This window comes from Argopecten irradians, chromosome 11 (assembly GCF_041381155.1).
Source record: "Argopecten irradians isolate NY chromosome 11, Ai_NY, whole genome shotgun sequence".
In the NCBI taxonomy this organism is placed as follows: domain Eukaryota; kingdom Metazoa; phylum Mollusca; class Bivalvia; order Pectinida; family Pectinidae; genus Argopecten; species Argopecten irradians.
This window is the reverse complement of record NC_091144.1, coordinates 33,600,453-33,614,628: the sequence shown is the minus strand read 5'-3', so window position 1 is coordinate 33,614,628 and position 14,176 is coordinate 33,600,453. Positions and strand designations below refer to the sequence as shown.

Genomic DNA, 14,176 nt, shown 5'->3' with positions numbered 1-14,176 from the left:
TAGGGCAATACACTCATGTCACCTGAGGCTGTATTGCATGGCTATAAAGCATTATGACTTCACAGCGTAATAAAATTACTATTTTTTTCGTACAATTTTGACATTTTTTTTCAGAAACTAGGCTTGTACTTTAAAAGATACAAACAACTGGATTTGAGTAGAAAATATAACACAATTGTCATAGTATGTATTAAAATTGCAAATATAACACAATTGTCATAGTATGTATTAAAATTGCAATAATACGTCGAGGTATGAGAGAAAAATACTCTTTCATATGTGGATATGAAGGATAGGGATATTCTACCAAAGGGTCAAAAAATGTTGTAAAACCCGAGGCTTGAAAGAGTGTTATAACCTTGTATTGGAGTGAAAGTAACATAATTGGTACAGAAAATCTACCATTAATAGTTTGGCAACAAATTCACATACATCATGAAAAAAACATCACTATGCCCTATCTTCAAATGTATACAATTTATGATTTCAAACAAAGACTGTATCAAAACCACAGCTGGCCATCAAATGGACCTGAACACAGAGGGCAAGGAGAATGGTACGACAGACTTGATTCATCCAGGGAATTGTCACAACTTGGATAGACTCAGCTCGATTCATCCACGGAATTGTCATAACTCGGATAGACTCAGCTCGATTCAACCGCGGAATTGTCATAATTCAGATAGACTCTGCTAAATTAATCCACAGAATTGTCACAACTCGGATAGACTCAGCTCATTTCATTCATGGAATTGCCACAACTCACTAAACACATGACCAGATATCTACCAGGATATTAAACATCACATTTTATGACTTTTTTTGCTTAAAAGTTTAAATTGAGCTGATCACAAGAAACCTATTCAATTAAAAGGATATAAGCGTGGTTTTACAGGATATGTGATGGAAAGGACTATGTATGGTTTGAGAACTTTTTGGCTCCAAAATCCATCATATTTTTAAACAAAATATTAAGAAATAAAATTATTGAATTTGATTTACACCCCTGATTTAATTGTAATAAAAGTGTTTTCTAATTTTGCAGCTTTAATTATAAGTTGCTATGCTGACCATCCAAAATATGCATAAATTAACTGAATTTGAATAAATTGAATAAATTTCTAGATTTTTATAATTTTAGCACATTAAGATGGTCACCATAGCAACTACAGCCACACTGATACATAACTATCATCCTATACTATCACAGATGAACTCGATATTTGATATTCAACAATTTAATGACTATTAACAGGTTTGAAAATTTGATTGATTTGGGGGCTAAAAAGAGCCCTAACTAGGCATAGTCCCTTGAAAGATACTAAAAGATTTACAACACAATGGCTATCATTCCGTGTTCAGCAAACAAAAAAGTGAACAAGGTATAGAAACAAATCAATCAAAATGTATTGTTTTGTTACATTCCCACATGACTAGATCAATCTGAACACGGAAACATGTAATATCAATCTAATTAAAATTTTATGATCAATAAGCAAAAGGATATAATGACTATATGGTCCTCATAACAGTAAAACGTCCTTATACTTAATTCTTTTCAAATAATATGCATACACTCCGAGAGAAATGCAAAGAAAATTTAAAAAAAAAAAACATTACAGAAGACAGATAATTATAAGTGACAGTTAATTTAGACTACTAGTACTTGAGGACATGTGAATAGTCTGGTCTGTGCATCTTCGTTACTCAATGGGTTAGTATCACTGACGTTATATCCACCCCATGGTGCGGCACCATAAAACTTTCTCAGACAAATTTTTTACTCAAGCCTAAATAAATCATATACTTGAGTAAAAATTCTGTCTGAGAATAGTTTTATGGTGCCGGGCCCTGGACTATTTTGTTAAACTTGAGGCAACGAAGTCGACACAGGTAATTTTGTACATCAAAGGAATCATGGTTGAAAACTTAAGTTGGGTATCCCACTCTCTCTCTCTCTGTAATCTTCAAAGGAAGTTTCTACTGTCCTGTGATTGGTCAGTTTTTTTCTCTCCTGAACTGCCTACAGTTTTACTAGGAAATAATCCAGGGGTGGACATAACGTCAGTGATAGTAACCCCTCGAGTATAGAGGATGTGGTCTGTGTAGCATTGTAATTACTACAATAACATCAAACTCATTTCTTTGTAAATTTTCATGCCAGTATTCAACTAGATGTAAAGAGAGGTACATTTTGAATATATATCAAACATATCACATCAGCCATTATTTAAGGATATATAATTCCTCTAAAAGATTCATTACAGGCAAATATATTTGAGCACTTGAAACATGATATCAAAATAGGCCTATATTAATTCTGTATTGTGACAAATCTTGATGATTTTTCAACAGCACTTTAAATGCTGGCACCTTGATCTACATAAACAAACAAACAAATCATTCAAACCTATAAATCCATTACTCTTAAAAACACAAAGTAAATCTAAACCCAATTTAATACAACGTATAAATTCATCATAGAACCTTTTAAGTCTGAAGGAGGAACATAGTTTATGTTAAGATGAGGAGGAAAAAGCTGACAAAGTAGATACATGGTGTTCTAATCCAATATACAGTCAAACTGGTCTATAAAGACCACATCCATGCCCAGTGGACCAAGAACAGATGTTTTTTTTATAACCAAGTGGTCTTTATACACAGGTCAAATTGTGTTGATATGGACCACTTGGAACCTTATAAACAATGTGGCCTTAATATGCTGGCATTTTTATACAGAGGTGATCGACTATAAAATTTTAAAATTTAGTTAAAATCAGAACAATTCTAATTTAAAATGTTCAAAATTAAATAGATTTGTAACATGAAATTTGAGTCTACATACAATTTAAGTCAACTACTAAATAATGGTTATGAACCAGAATAATTGCATGCCCATTGAAGTAATTTTGGAGATGGGAGGTGGAAATCACTGTTCACATATAAAATTTAAATGACTTGAAGGGCTCTATCTGTACACGTGTGTTTAAATATCATATTCTTTTTTAATTCGTGCCAACAGCTCTCTGTTCCTTTCAAGGCTTTCATGTAATTCAACATATCACGAAGTCATAGTGTTAATCATCTTTCATTTCAATATTCACGTTTTGTATATCTGATAAAACCATTATTAAGCTAGTAGATAAACAGGCAAATATCTTGTTAGGTTTGTCTCATTGGTTAATGTGCATCCTCCATATTTTAGGGCTTACTATCACTAAAGAGAACGTCAGTGATAGTAACCACTGGAGTATTGAGGATGATTAATGTTCAAAGTGCAGCCTAAGGAAACATAAGCAATGATTCAGCTTTATTTATTAAGATATTCATTTAATTTAGCTTCATAAAAATTACCATTCAAATTTTGTAGATTTCAATAATTGATAAAATTTCCATTTGCTATCTATGAAGCATGCACTATATGTAATTCAAATAGTGTAAAACCAAGAAATCTTAAAAAAGTAACTGGACAGAGTCAACTCACATTTATAGGGATTTTCAATTGATTTCATTATAAATGATAAACAATTCCTACAAACTAATTTAAATTGATGATGAAGTGCATGCTGTAGATACACATGTGAATTTGAATGACAATATGATAACGAGACCTCAAAACTTTACATTGAGATTCCCTGCATGACTTAAATCAAATCTGCAATATTCAACAGGGCAACAGAAACTTCTAAATCATAATCTACTGGCCAACAACTACTTTACACATGTATTGTAATAGTGAAAGAACAGTATATACTGAAGCTTTACCCACACACAAAGAAAAATAATTAGGAATATTTAATACTAATCATGGCAATTTGGAGATTAGGTATAAATAAATGACTTCGGTTCAGTATAATGAGTCCGAAAAGTGTCACCTTAAATATGTGACATTATACAGACTCACCAAAAAAAGTCAATCACCTGAAGATGGGGATAATTATAATCAATGTTTACCCACATTATTTTAATATCTAACCTCGTATATTCTAAATTTTCATATTACAGAGTTATCTGCCCTTGCAGGTAGGTTTTGATTGTGACGTTTGCAAGCAAAACATCATACTTTTCGGAGAAAACAACATGGATTTCACTCACAATATAATGACGTCATAATTGATACCTATCCACAAGCTAGCTAGCTTAAGGGAGCTAACTCTGTTATATGCAAAGACGGAATATTATATAGCATTGAATTATATCAAATGAACAATATAAAATAACACCTAGATTCCACAGGGATTGATACAATCAAAATATCTTAACCTTCATGAAGGATAAACTGATCAAAACTTAGCTTAAATCACAGGGATTTGACCTGATTTTGTGATCCAAAAATTTCCGATTTAAGCCCAGATGGCTGTCAATCACATACACTATATGTTCATGATCTAAGATGGGACTTTATTTAATATCAATCTTTTTTCTGCCTCATATAAAACTTGTCAATTCCCTGTGAGTATTTTTTTTTTCATTTTGGCAATTATATATATAGAAAGGAATGTGCCAAGCTCCTGTGGTACTTTTTTGCTAATGCTCACAAACAGATCTAAAGAGAAATTCCATAGACGGGTGAGTGTTTTATCATTAATCACAGTACACTAAAGAACTTTCACTGTCAAATGTATATACATGTATACACATATTTAGCCATGATTATCCAGTAACTCTGTATATGTATCACAAAGAATGCCACTAATGAAGCATGAATGGAGCTCGAGGTTGACAAGGACAGCTTTGACAAGTCCGCTGATCCTCATCTGCTTAGCTTGGTGTCGGAAACATCTGCAATTAAAATATCTTTATTACAAATTATGAAGATTACTAAATATAATGTGTTATAAAGTGGTTGCAAACTTTTTTGTAATATATTTCCACAAAATAAATTACAACATTTTTCAATCCAGGTATACATATTACAGTGAGATAATTTTATAATTGTATGGTAACTTATATAATTAATTTATCATATTGTGATCACACGAAATATCTCATATTCTGTTAAATCAAACTTCTTTTTGAGAAAATAGAATGTACTTGGTATCATAGCCTGAGGTACTCTGGCCCTGAAACCAGATTTAAGAAATTATGACAGATCTAAATAGATGTCTGGTCTTGGGCCGAACAAAAAAAAAATATTAAAACTACCTCACCGACACCATTTGGCATAGGGCAAGGTGATCATGACTGGTCACCTACACAAAATAGACCCAACATCAATCTGTCTGGTGTCAGGGCCAGAGTATTATTATCTCAGGCTAGCTGTGGTATCATAAATCATCAACCATAACAAAACATTTTCAAAGTATCATCATCTAAACCTGCATATATTAAAATTTAAATCATACCCACATTTTTTTTTGTTATTTTGCCATATATATATATTTGCATATTACAGAGTTATCTGCCCGTTCGGGTAGGTATTGATTGTGACGTCATGTGTTTGTGAGTAAAATGTCATACTTTTCAGAGAAAACAACTTGAATTGCGCCCTCAAAATAATGATATCACAATTGGATATCTACTTACAAGGGAGGTAACTCGGTAATATGCAAAACATTAGATGATTCTGATTCGCCCATTTACTTACTACTGTCATAAGTCAAACTCTGTGAAGTCAATATGATGGGTATTAGTTGTACTCTGGGCGGCGATGGTTGCTTGTTTGATGGCTACTTTGTAAGGTCCACGTTTCTTTCTATTAAAACGAAGTTTGAAGTCCTCAAGGAATGGATAGAGGTCGGAGCACTGGATGTGGGACATCGTTGACGAGCCAAACCAAGAGACATGAGCCAGCTGTCGGATCATGATACCGTTGTCTCTCTGACTAACAGTAATGGATAGCACACGACCCGGCCACCATGGGAAACCTTGAATTTTACCCCACACAATGTCCCCGACATGTATACTCCTACCATCCGTCGCTACACACTTCGTAACATCATGAGACTGAATTTTCATCATGAGAGGACGTATCGACTCTAAGTTGGTATCTCCAGGAGGCCCAGATTCGTCCTCCGTCCCTGAACATTCATCATCAGACTTGGCACTATGATCATCCTCACTGTTTGCGACAGTCTGAACAGTAAATTCCTCTGTGAACAGGTTATCATCACAAGAATCATCAGAGTCATCCGTTATAACAGAGTCCACTGACTCAGATTCCGTGCTGTTCCTTTCTCGACTTCGGAGTCGATATTCCTTCTTCTGAATCTGAACATTTTCGTTGGATTTTATTTTAGGAGACAAACATTTGTCTATGTCACTAAATGTGTTTTCCTGTTTTGGTGATATTCTTGGAGACATAGTTTTGTCAATGTTACTAAATGATGTATTTTCCTGTCTTGGAGAAAGTCCTTTGTTGACATCTCGTCTAGGCGATAGACCTTTATTTTGACGCCATGTGTACAGTAACCGCGGACGTTGTGAGATCACTTCTGTCTGTGTCGTCTGTGAATGTGTTTCACCGTTTTCATCAAACATGTCTAACATATCCCCTTCAGTCTGAAACATATCACCATCGTTACTATGACTACCGTGACGATGTCGATGTTTCCGTTTGTGTTTTTTGTGATGACTAGACACAAGGTACGACATTTGAATACCAGAAGAGTTGTTTTCTGAATCTTTTTTGTCTTTTGGCTTCTTAAACGTCCTCTTAAGCTTTTTGTAAGGAGACATTTCTTCTGAACTACTCATTTGGTCATTTGAATCTGTCTCCTGCACCTTAACCGGGCTTTGTCCAGCCCCATCCACCTCGTCACCATGGATACGAGGAGGGATCTTTATAACAGTCCCTTCCCCAATTGTAATTTTAATTAACGGACTGGCCTTTGTATTAGCTGCTGCTGATTTGTCTACTTTTTGTATTTTATTGTCATTCACAAAAGCAGTTAATAATTCCCCATTAGAATCTTTCCTCACTGGCATCGACTCCATGTTTGAAGACTCCCTACGAGTTGTCACCGGTTTGTTTTCGGAGCTAGAAGAATCTCTACGAACTGATGCTAATTTTTCTGTTAGGGATTCTCTACGAGTTAAAACTATCCTACTCTCAGGAAGAGAATCCTGACGCGTTAACATATTCCTAAGTTCAGTTGAATCCTTGCGAGTGGATACAGTCTTTGAATCTGTGAGTGAAACTCGTCGCGATAACACAACCCTACTTTCTGGGAGAGATTCACTACGAGTCAGTACACTTCTTACTGTTCTGGCTGGTGCCATTCTGGAGGGTTTACTTTGAATGAGGGATTTCCTTCGTGATGAAAATGTCTGAGTGTCCGGTGGAGCGGGTCGTTTCCTCAACCCATCTTTCAATGTCCTGCGTGTTATTGGTGCAGTCTCGTTTGCTGGTGTAGGTTTTTTTGTAACAGCTGTCACCGGTACAATACCTTTATCAGTTTCTGTACACACAGCTTTACACTTGTTGCACAGTGTCTGCCTTGGACGTAATCGAATCCGCCGTACATTCTTGTCCTTGTACAGGGCTCGTGCCAGTGCTACTGGGTGTGGAGATGCCTGGTTAATGTTAGTTTGACAGGACTGTGATTGGTATGTGAATCTATTTGACGTAGCCGCTACCTCTGATTGCTGTGTGTCGGTATCTCCTTCACTACCTACTGGTTTGGCATCTTTATCATTGTTGGATCCACTTTGGTCAAACTGCCACGGAATGCCATGAGGTAAATTTCTGAAAAACAAAACAAAACATTTTTTAAAATTATGATTTGATTTTATTCCTTTGAGACACAATTATTGCCACATTAGTACATGCTTTGGTCATCCACTAAGTGAAACAAGCTATTTTACTACTGTACTTGTTACTCTGTATATTACAGAATTCTCTGTCCTTGCAGGTATAGATATTGATTGTGACGTTGTGTGATTGCGAGCGTACCGTCATATTTTTAGAGGAAACAATGTGAATTTCGCTCACAATATTGTCACAAGGGATGCCTATCTGCAAGGGAGTTAACTCTGTAATTTTCAAAGACGGAATTGCTGGATGTACAATTACCGGTATTTAACATGTGTCAGTGTGTGAATTTATATGTTACGGAAATGGTCTATCATCAGTGACCAGGTAGCTCAGTTGGTAGAGCGTTTGGCTAGTGTTCAGGGTCCTGGGTTTGAATTCAGTGAGAAATGATTCAGTGTGGCTTGTATTTATAAAGTGAAGCATTTATATATAGGCCTATAAAATACACGCTTACTAAAAATAGTTCCGGTATGCTATTAACATATATTGGCTGTATAATTTATTAATATTCAAATGCAGCTGTACATGTTTGGTTCCTGCTTGTCTGCCTTAATACAAGGGTTATGAGATCCCAAAACAATATTTTTGGATCTTGAAACCCTCGTATTAGCTAGGATATAATTAAGTGTAATTTTTTTATAATTTCAAAATATATCCATGGGCAACTTTGCGCTAGCCAGGGGTTTTCAGTACGATTCATCGTATGAGTATGTCGAGTATCATACTGAATTCCTTTGTTTGTAAGCGAACTTGACTAGAAAAAGTATGCATTTGGCCATTGAATAGGAATAATTCATATACCATGTGATACCCGATAACATTTGTGCAGGACTATTGTTTCTATTGGTGAAGGATTACGACGTCAAAAGATGATATCCCACGCTATAACGTCATTTCAGCAAAGATTTCACATAATTACATTCCATCACCACTGGAGATACTAAGTCCCGCACAAACGTTATCAAGTATCACGTGGTACGTGAATTAGGGTTGGTACCATGTGAATTATAAGTCCCATTAGTTGTGTAACAGGAGAGGAGAATTAATGTAGCAGCCAGACCGGGATTTGAACCCGTGATTTGAACTCAGGACCCTCCAAACACTAGCGGAGTGTGTATGCTCTACAATCTGTCAACTGAGCTACCTGGTCACTGATGATCGACCAAGTCCGATCCTGCTATACACTCCTCCCTCCTTTTTCTCCCACCATGGGCTATTTAGTTGGTCACCAATTCTCTAACTGTAGCGGCCAGCCCGGGATTAATTCACACCCTGGACCCATACTAGCCAAATGCTCTACCGACTAAGCTACATGTACCTGGTCACCGACCATCGACCCAATCCAATCCCGCTAAAATTGTTTCTCTATTGATAATATATTATATTGTAAAAGGAGCCGGTCGGTGTGACTTGTACATAGTGTTAAATACGGTCTCTGTCACTCAGCTGACGGAGCATGCTCCTTTGGCTCAGTCGGTAGAGCTTTAAATTTCCACGCCAGAGACCCGGGTTCGATTCCTGGTTGGGGCACAACAGGAATGAGTATTTTCCCTGTTCTTCTACATTGGCCCCCAACTAAATAACCCATGGAAGGTGGTTAAAGAGTCTCAGGTTGAAATTTAGGAAATCACAAGAAAAAGGGGAGGGGGGAGTAGTGTAAAAGGAGCGGGTCGGTGTGACTTGTACATCATAGTGTTAAATACGGTCTCTGTCACTCAGCTGACAGAGTATATGCTTCTTTGGCTCAGTTAGTAGAGCCATAGATTTCCAAGCCGGAGACCCGGGTTCGATTCCTGGTCGGGGCACTCGACAGGAATGAGCATATTCCCTGTTCTTCTACAATATTAAGCCTATATTATGAAAGTCTCTATAATGATCAATCTAGATTTTTAATTCATTTCAACATACATTATGTTTTCACTTTAAGCAGATTTACTACAGTCTCAAAAAGAAAGCATACTGACGAAACATCCAACGCGTAGGCCTATTCTCGACACGCAAAAAATAGCATCAATTACTAATCAGTGAACAAATATGAGTGAGCGGGGGGGGGCATGAATGTAGATAGTGAGTATACTGTATACTTATTGGGAATCATACTAATATGCATTAATGATTATACATATAACATGCGACTTCGGACATAAATATGCACATGAAAGAATATTTTTCCACTGAAATTTAACAAATGTGCCGATCGAATATGTGGCATGAGAAAATCTTCACGAATGACAGATGTGAAAGCAAGATTAAAAACAGAAATCGGGCTGTATTTCGGAAGCGATATTCAATTACCTCTTCTTCATATCTAATAAAATACCACGGAAAACTTTGCTCCCAGACTCTAAGGACACGACGAGTACATCATTGAGGGCTTCTTCTATCGTAACGGGCAATTTCATGCCCTTTGAAAGTAGCCCATTTCGCCTTTTTTGCTCCGCCATTTTCATGGCCTCTCCATTACCTTCTTTCAATGCGCATGCGTACAAGTACAGAAATACCCAGATAAAATGGTAAAATATGGCATTATATGGTTATCATTTTAATTCAATTGTCTTGTTTTATCTTATTGAACTTGATAGCAACAGCAGGGGTATCATCTCAAAGTAAAAACGACAGATCAAAAACCTTCCATGTACTGGAAATCCTGCTGATTTATAATGATCAAAGGGGGATAACTCGTGATAAATTATCTGTATCATAAATTATCTGTACCAGAGAGATTTAGATAGCATCTAAACTGAAATTACATTCGTTTTGCAACATTAAATTACATTGTTAGTTACAGTAAACATTGAATTACATTAAAATTTTGTTCTACATAAAAAAAAATTAAAAAAAATTATTGAATGATCAATTTAATGAAATATACCATGGAACCAGAGGTATGGAACTACAAAAATTGTGCATTTGTATATAAGGATGTACATACATGTAGATGGGTAATTCCACAAAAAAACATTAGCAAATTCTGTCCCTTTGTGTTTTTCTGCATTATTAAATATAAACCAAGTCAAAAATAATAATTGTTTTAAAATGTGTTTTCATACACATCAGATTAGTTACTGTCAAAATACTTTCCAAATTTTAACAATTTGGGGTAATTTTCAAAGCTTAAATATCGTTACTTTCAATTTATACTGTTGCCCCTCGACATAGGGATTTGTTAATAAAATTGCATGGTTAATGAATCAGAGGTAATATTCTTTCCTGGCTAAAACTATTTAAAGGCCCATTACAACAGGTTATATAAGGCAATACTGTACATATTATACTTCCTCCTCTATCCACAGGGCTCTGTTCTTGGCCCTTTGTTATTTTTTTTTTATTTTCATAAATGATATAGTTATACTGACCCCTTTGCTATTTTGATATTCAATAATACACGACTATAATATACTTCACCAAATCAAAAGCACCATTCTCGTAGAACTATAATTTACAAAACTTTGGAATAATCTCGATATCCAAACATGTTCTTGTAATTCTATTTCAACGTTTAAAATCGAAGTATTTTATAAAAGGGAATGTGCTCCCCAATTCTACTCATTCGGTAACAGAAAAATGAATATGATTTATACTCGGCTAAGGCATATGAATGTAGCGAATTAATTACGATAGTATATATGTTGTTGATTAAATCCAGCCTCGTCTATATATGTAAATGTTCCCAGGACATAGAGACCGTTGAACACTATTTATCATGATGTTCATTTATCTATTTGTTGTCTCTAGAAACTTATCGATGCATAATTTTTCACATAACTTGAACTTGATTGATATAACTGTAGATCTGTAACTTTTCGGTTCTGATACTGTACATTGACCGGAATTGATAACAATATTTTATTTTCATTAGTTCGTAATTTTATTTGTCATTCTAAACGATTTTATTTTGATTAATTCAATTATATTTTACAAAATTTTATTTAATATCGTGATCGGTTTGACACAATAAAACGCGTCCGCATTCAGCACGGAGCCCTTAGCTCGGATTTAGTGAAGTATACATTGTATGGAGCTGAAATGTGGTTCATACAAGATGAGTGTTATAGACAATTTATGGTGCGGTGCTTTTTCTGTATTGAGTGCTTCAGAAAGTCTCTTTGGCTTTAGCTGAACTTTGGCTGAAATCTGCATCAAAAGAAAGCCTGTATTGGCTTGTATAGACACCTTTTGATTGTCATGCCTCGTTGTAGATGATGTCTTAAACTTACAGCTGATCTAATGCTGCGTCATCTTCCTAGCATCCATGTAGTTCAAATGCCTGGTTTTCTGCCCCTCGGTGCTCACTTGCCAAGTCTCCATCGTCATCAGGTGGTCGCCATACTATCCTCAGATGTTTCAACCCTAAACCACGACAATCTCCAGTTGTTGGGTCAGTAGTTGTGGCCAATCCACTACTCGATCGATCCTGACTTCCATTCCAAGTCGACCCGACGGTGCCATAACCAGCAAGACGCTTTCTCAGCAGCTTCACCAGTTCTTCTCATGGCTGATGACATTGTCTTCCCCCGTACTCCTAAATGTTGCAGGAGTCTTTTCGTTGATTGAGCTGGGAACCCCCTGCATCCAACCTCGACTGCAAACAGCCATGCCTTCCATCCTTTCTCTTTACAGTCTGCTATTAGATCCGCATACTCAAAGTTCTTCATTTCATGAGCCTCTTCACAATTTTCTTCCCAAAGTACTGTGAGCTCCACTACAATGATAGTTCTGGACTGGTTTGTTATCAGAACCATGTCGGGACGTAATGTAGTCTCCACTATCGGGAAAACAAGTCTTCCATCTAGGTCCACTTTGAGCTCCCAGTCCTTTCCTCTATCTAGCAATGATGTTGTAGCTGCCTTCTTCTGCTCCAATGTCTCGCCCTCCCTTACAAAGATCTTCGTATTACCAGGTGTTGACTTTGGGCGCTTCCTCCTCCTTTCTTCCTCTACAACGATTGCCAGCTCGAGTAGGACAATGATGTCTGACCCCGTCTGTACCGGCCGTATGACAATGATGTCTGACACCCTGACACGACGTGGGCCATTGATTTCTGGCTGCCACAGAGCTGACATGATGGGTCCTCAATAAGTCTCCACTGATGAAGATTTGCTGGGGACGGCAGTGTGTCATAGACAGCTCTTAACAGGAATGCTATCCTGTACTGGTCTTTCCTCCACACTTCTGACCAAGATAGTTTCTTGTTTGGCAATTCCCGCTTCATCCATGCCCTTGCTTTCCCAGCTCAACGGCTTTTGCCCTCCTTTTATCTTCCTCTACCCGCCTGACCTCGCTCTGAACCATCTTGCGCCTCTCTGGCATTGATGCATTTTTCCACTGCTGAAAGTGTTGTGCACAGCACTAGCCCTTGCCTTCCACTGCACGTGTTTCCAATCACATCCCGTAGTTCCAGCATACTTTCAGCCTGGTCTACAGAGGTTGATGTTGACCACTTTCTACCTGTCCTTGTCTGGACGCCTGCTCCACTGACTTTTGCATCTAAGGATCTCACAATGTCATGACTAGACGTCACTTCGCTAAAAAATGTCATGTAGACTGCGGTCTTCTATGGCAACTGGAGATCCTTTTTGACATGTTTATTGTACTGTATCGTAATTGAACTGATTAAAATATTGTTTAAACCAACTATCTTCGGATGACTTACAATATACATGTATACAGTCTCTTAAGCGAGTTCAATGATTTGGTATTTTATATAGGATTAGGTTTAAAAGTATGCTAAACTTCAGCCACGAGTGTAAGATTTTATTTATCACATAATTTGTACCACAATGATAAATATCAAAATATACCTGCAGAAGGTGGTGGGATTCCTGTCAAAGAGATGAAGGCCGCTCAACAGGGAAACGATGGTGGTCATCTTTCGTCTGGTCAGGGCTGTCACCTGATCCCTCAGGGACAAATGATAATCTGCCAGTGCCTCTATTCCATCAGGTCCGCCTGACTCCTAAAACAGAGAAAAACATACTATAGATAGCATACTTAGACTAGGGGTATTGGTATAAGATTTGAATATTCATACCTGGCTTTCTGTTACGGCAGTTGCATTTTCTTATTGAAGGACTAACGTTCTACAGCAATCGCACAGTCAAATCAATGTAGTTGTCCCCTACACCACAACACTACCCTTTTAAGTTTCCACACGATCAATAAGTCGGAAAGGTTGCTGATAATAACGGGGACGAATAACTCATTTTCTTTCTTTCCGTCTAGAAATGTAATCTCGCCCTATATCAATATCTAGTTCTTGCTGACGCTTTTGGAGTGGTGCGCCGCTGTCAGTGACACACATTTGATCACATTTAATAAAGCTTCTTGTTGATTTAGAGATACTAAATCACCATTTCTCTCCCCCCCCCCCCCCCAAAAAAAAAAAAAAAAAAACCACACACAGTGATCTGAGAATTAGTT

The 14,176-nt window shown here is 36.9% G+C and overlaps 2 protein-coding genes across 2 annotated transcripts; both read right to left on the bottom strand.

Moving 5' to 3' along the window:
• Nucleotides 1-1,385: 1,385 nt before the first annotated feature.
• Nucleotides 1,386-10,244, bottom strand: LOC138335355 (PWWP domain-containing protein 2A-like). The gene is made up of 3 exons (XM_069284403.1): nt 10,052-10,244; nt 5,588-7,687; nt 1,386-4,782 (listed from the first exon to the last, which is right to left on the bottom strand). The coding sequence occupies exons 1-2, from the start codon at nt 10,204-10,206 to the stop codon at nt 5,593-5,595; spliced, it is 2,250 nt and encodes a 749-aa protein (XP_069140504.1). The 5' UTR covers nt 10,207-10,244; the 3' UTR covers nt 1,386-4,782; nt 5,588-5,592.
• A 1,912-nt stretch (nt 10,245-12,156) lies between these two features.
• Nucleotides 12,157-12,819, bottom strand: LOC138334583 (uncharacterized). The gene has a single exon (XM_069283234.1). It carries the CDS (start codon nt 12,817-12,819, stop codon nt 12,157-12,159), a length of 663 nt encoding a protein of 220 aa, XP_069139335.1.
• Nucleotides 12,820-14,176: the final 1,357 nt, after the last annotated feature.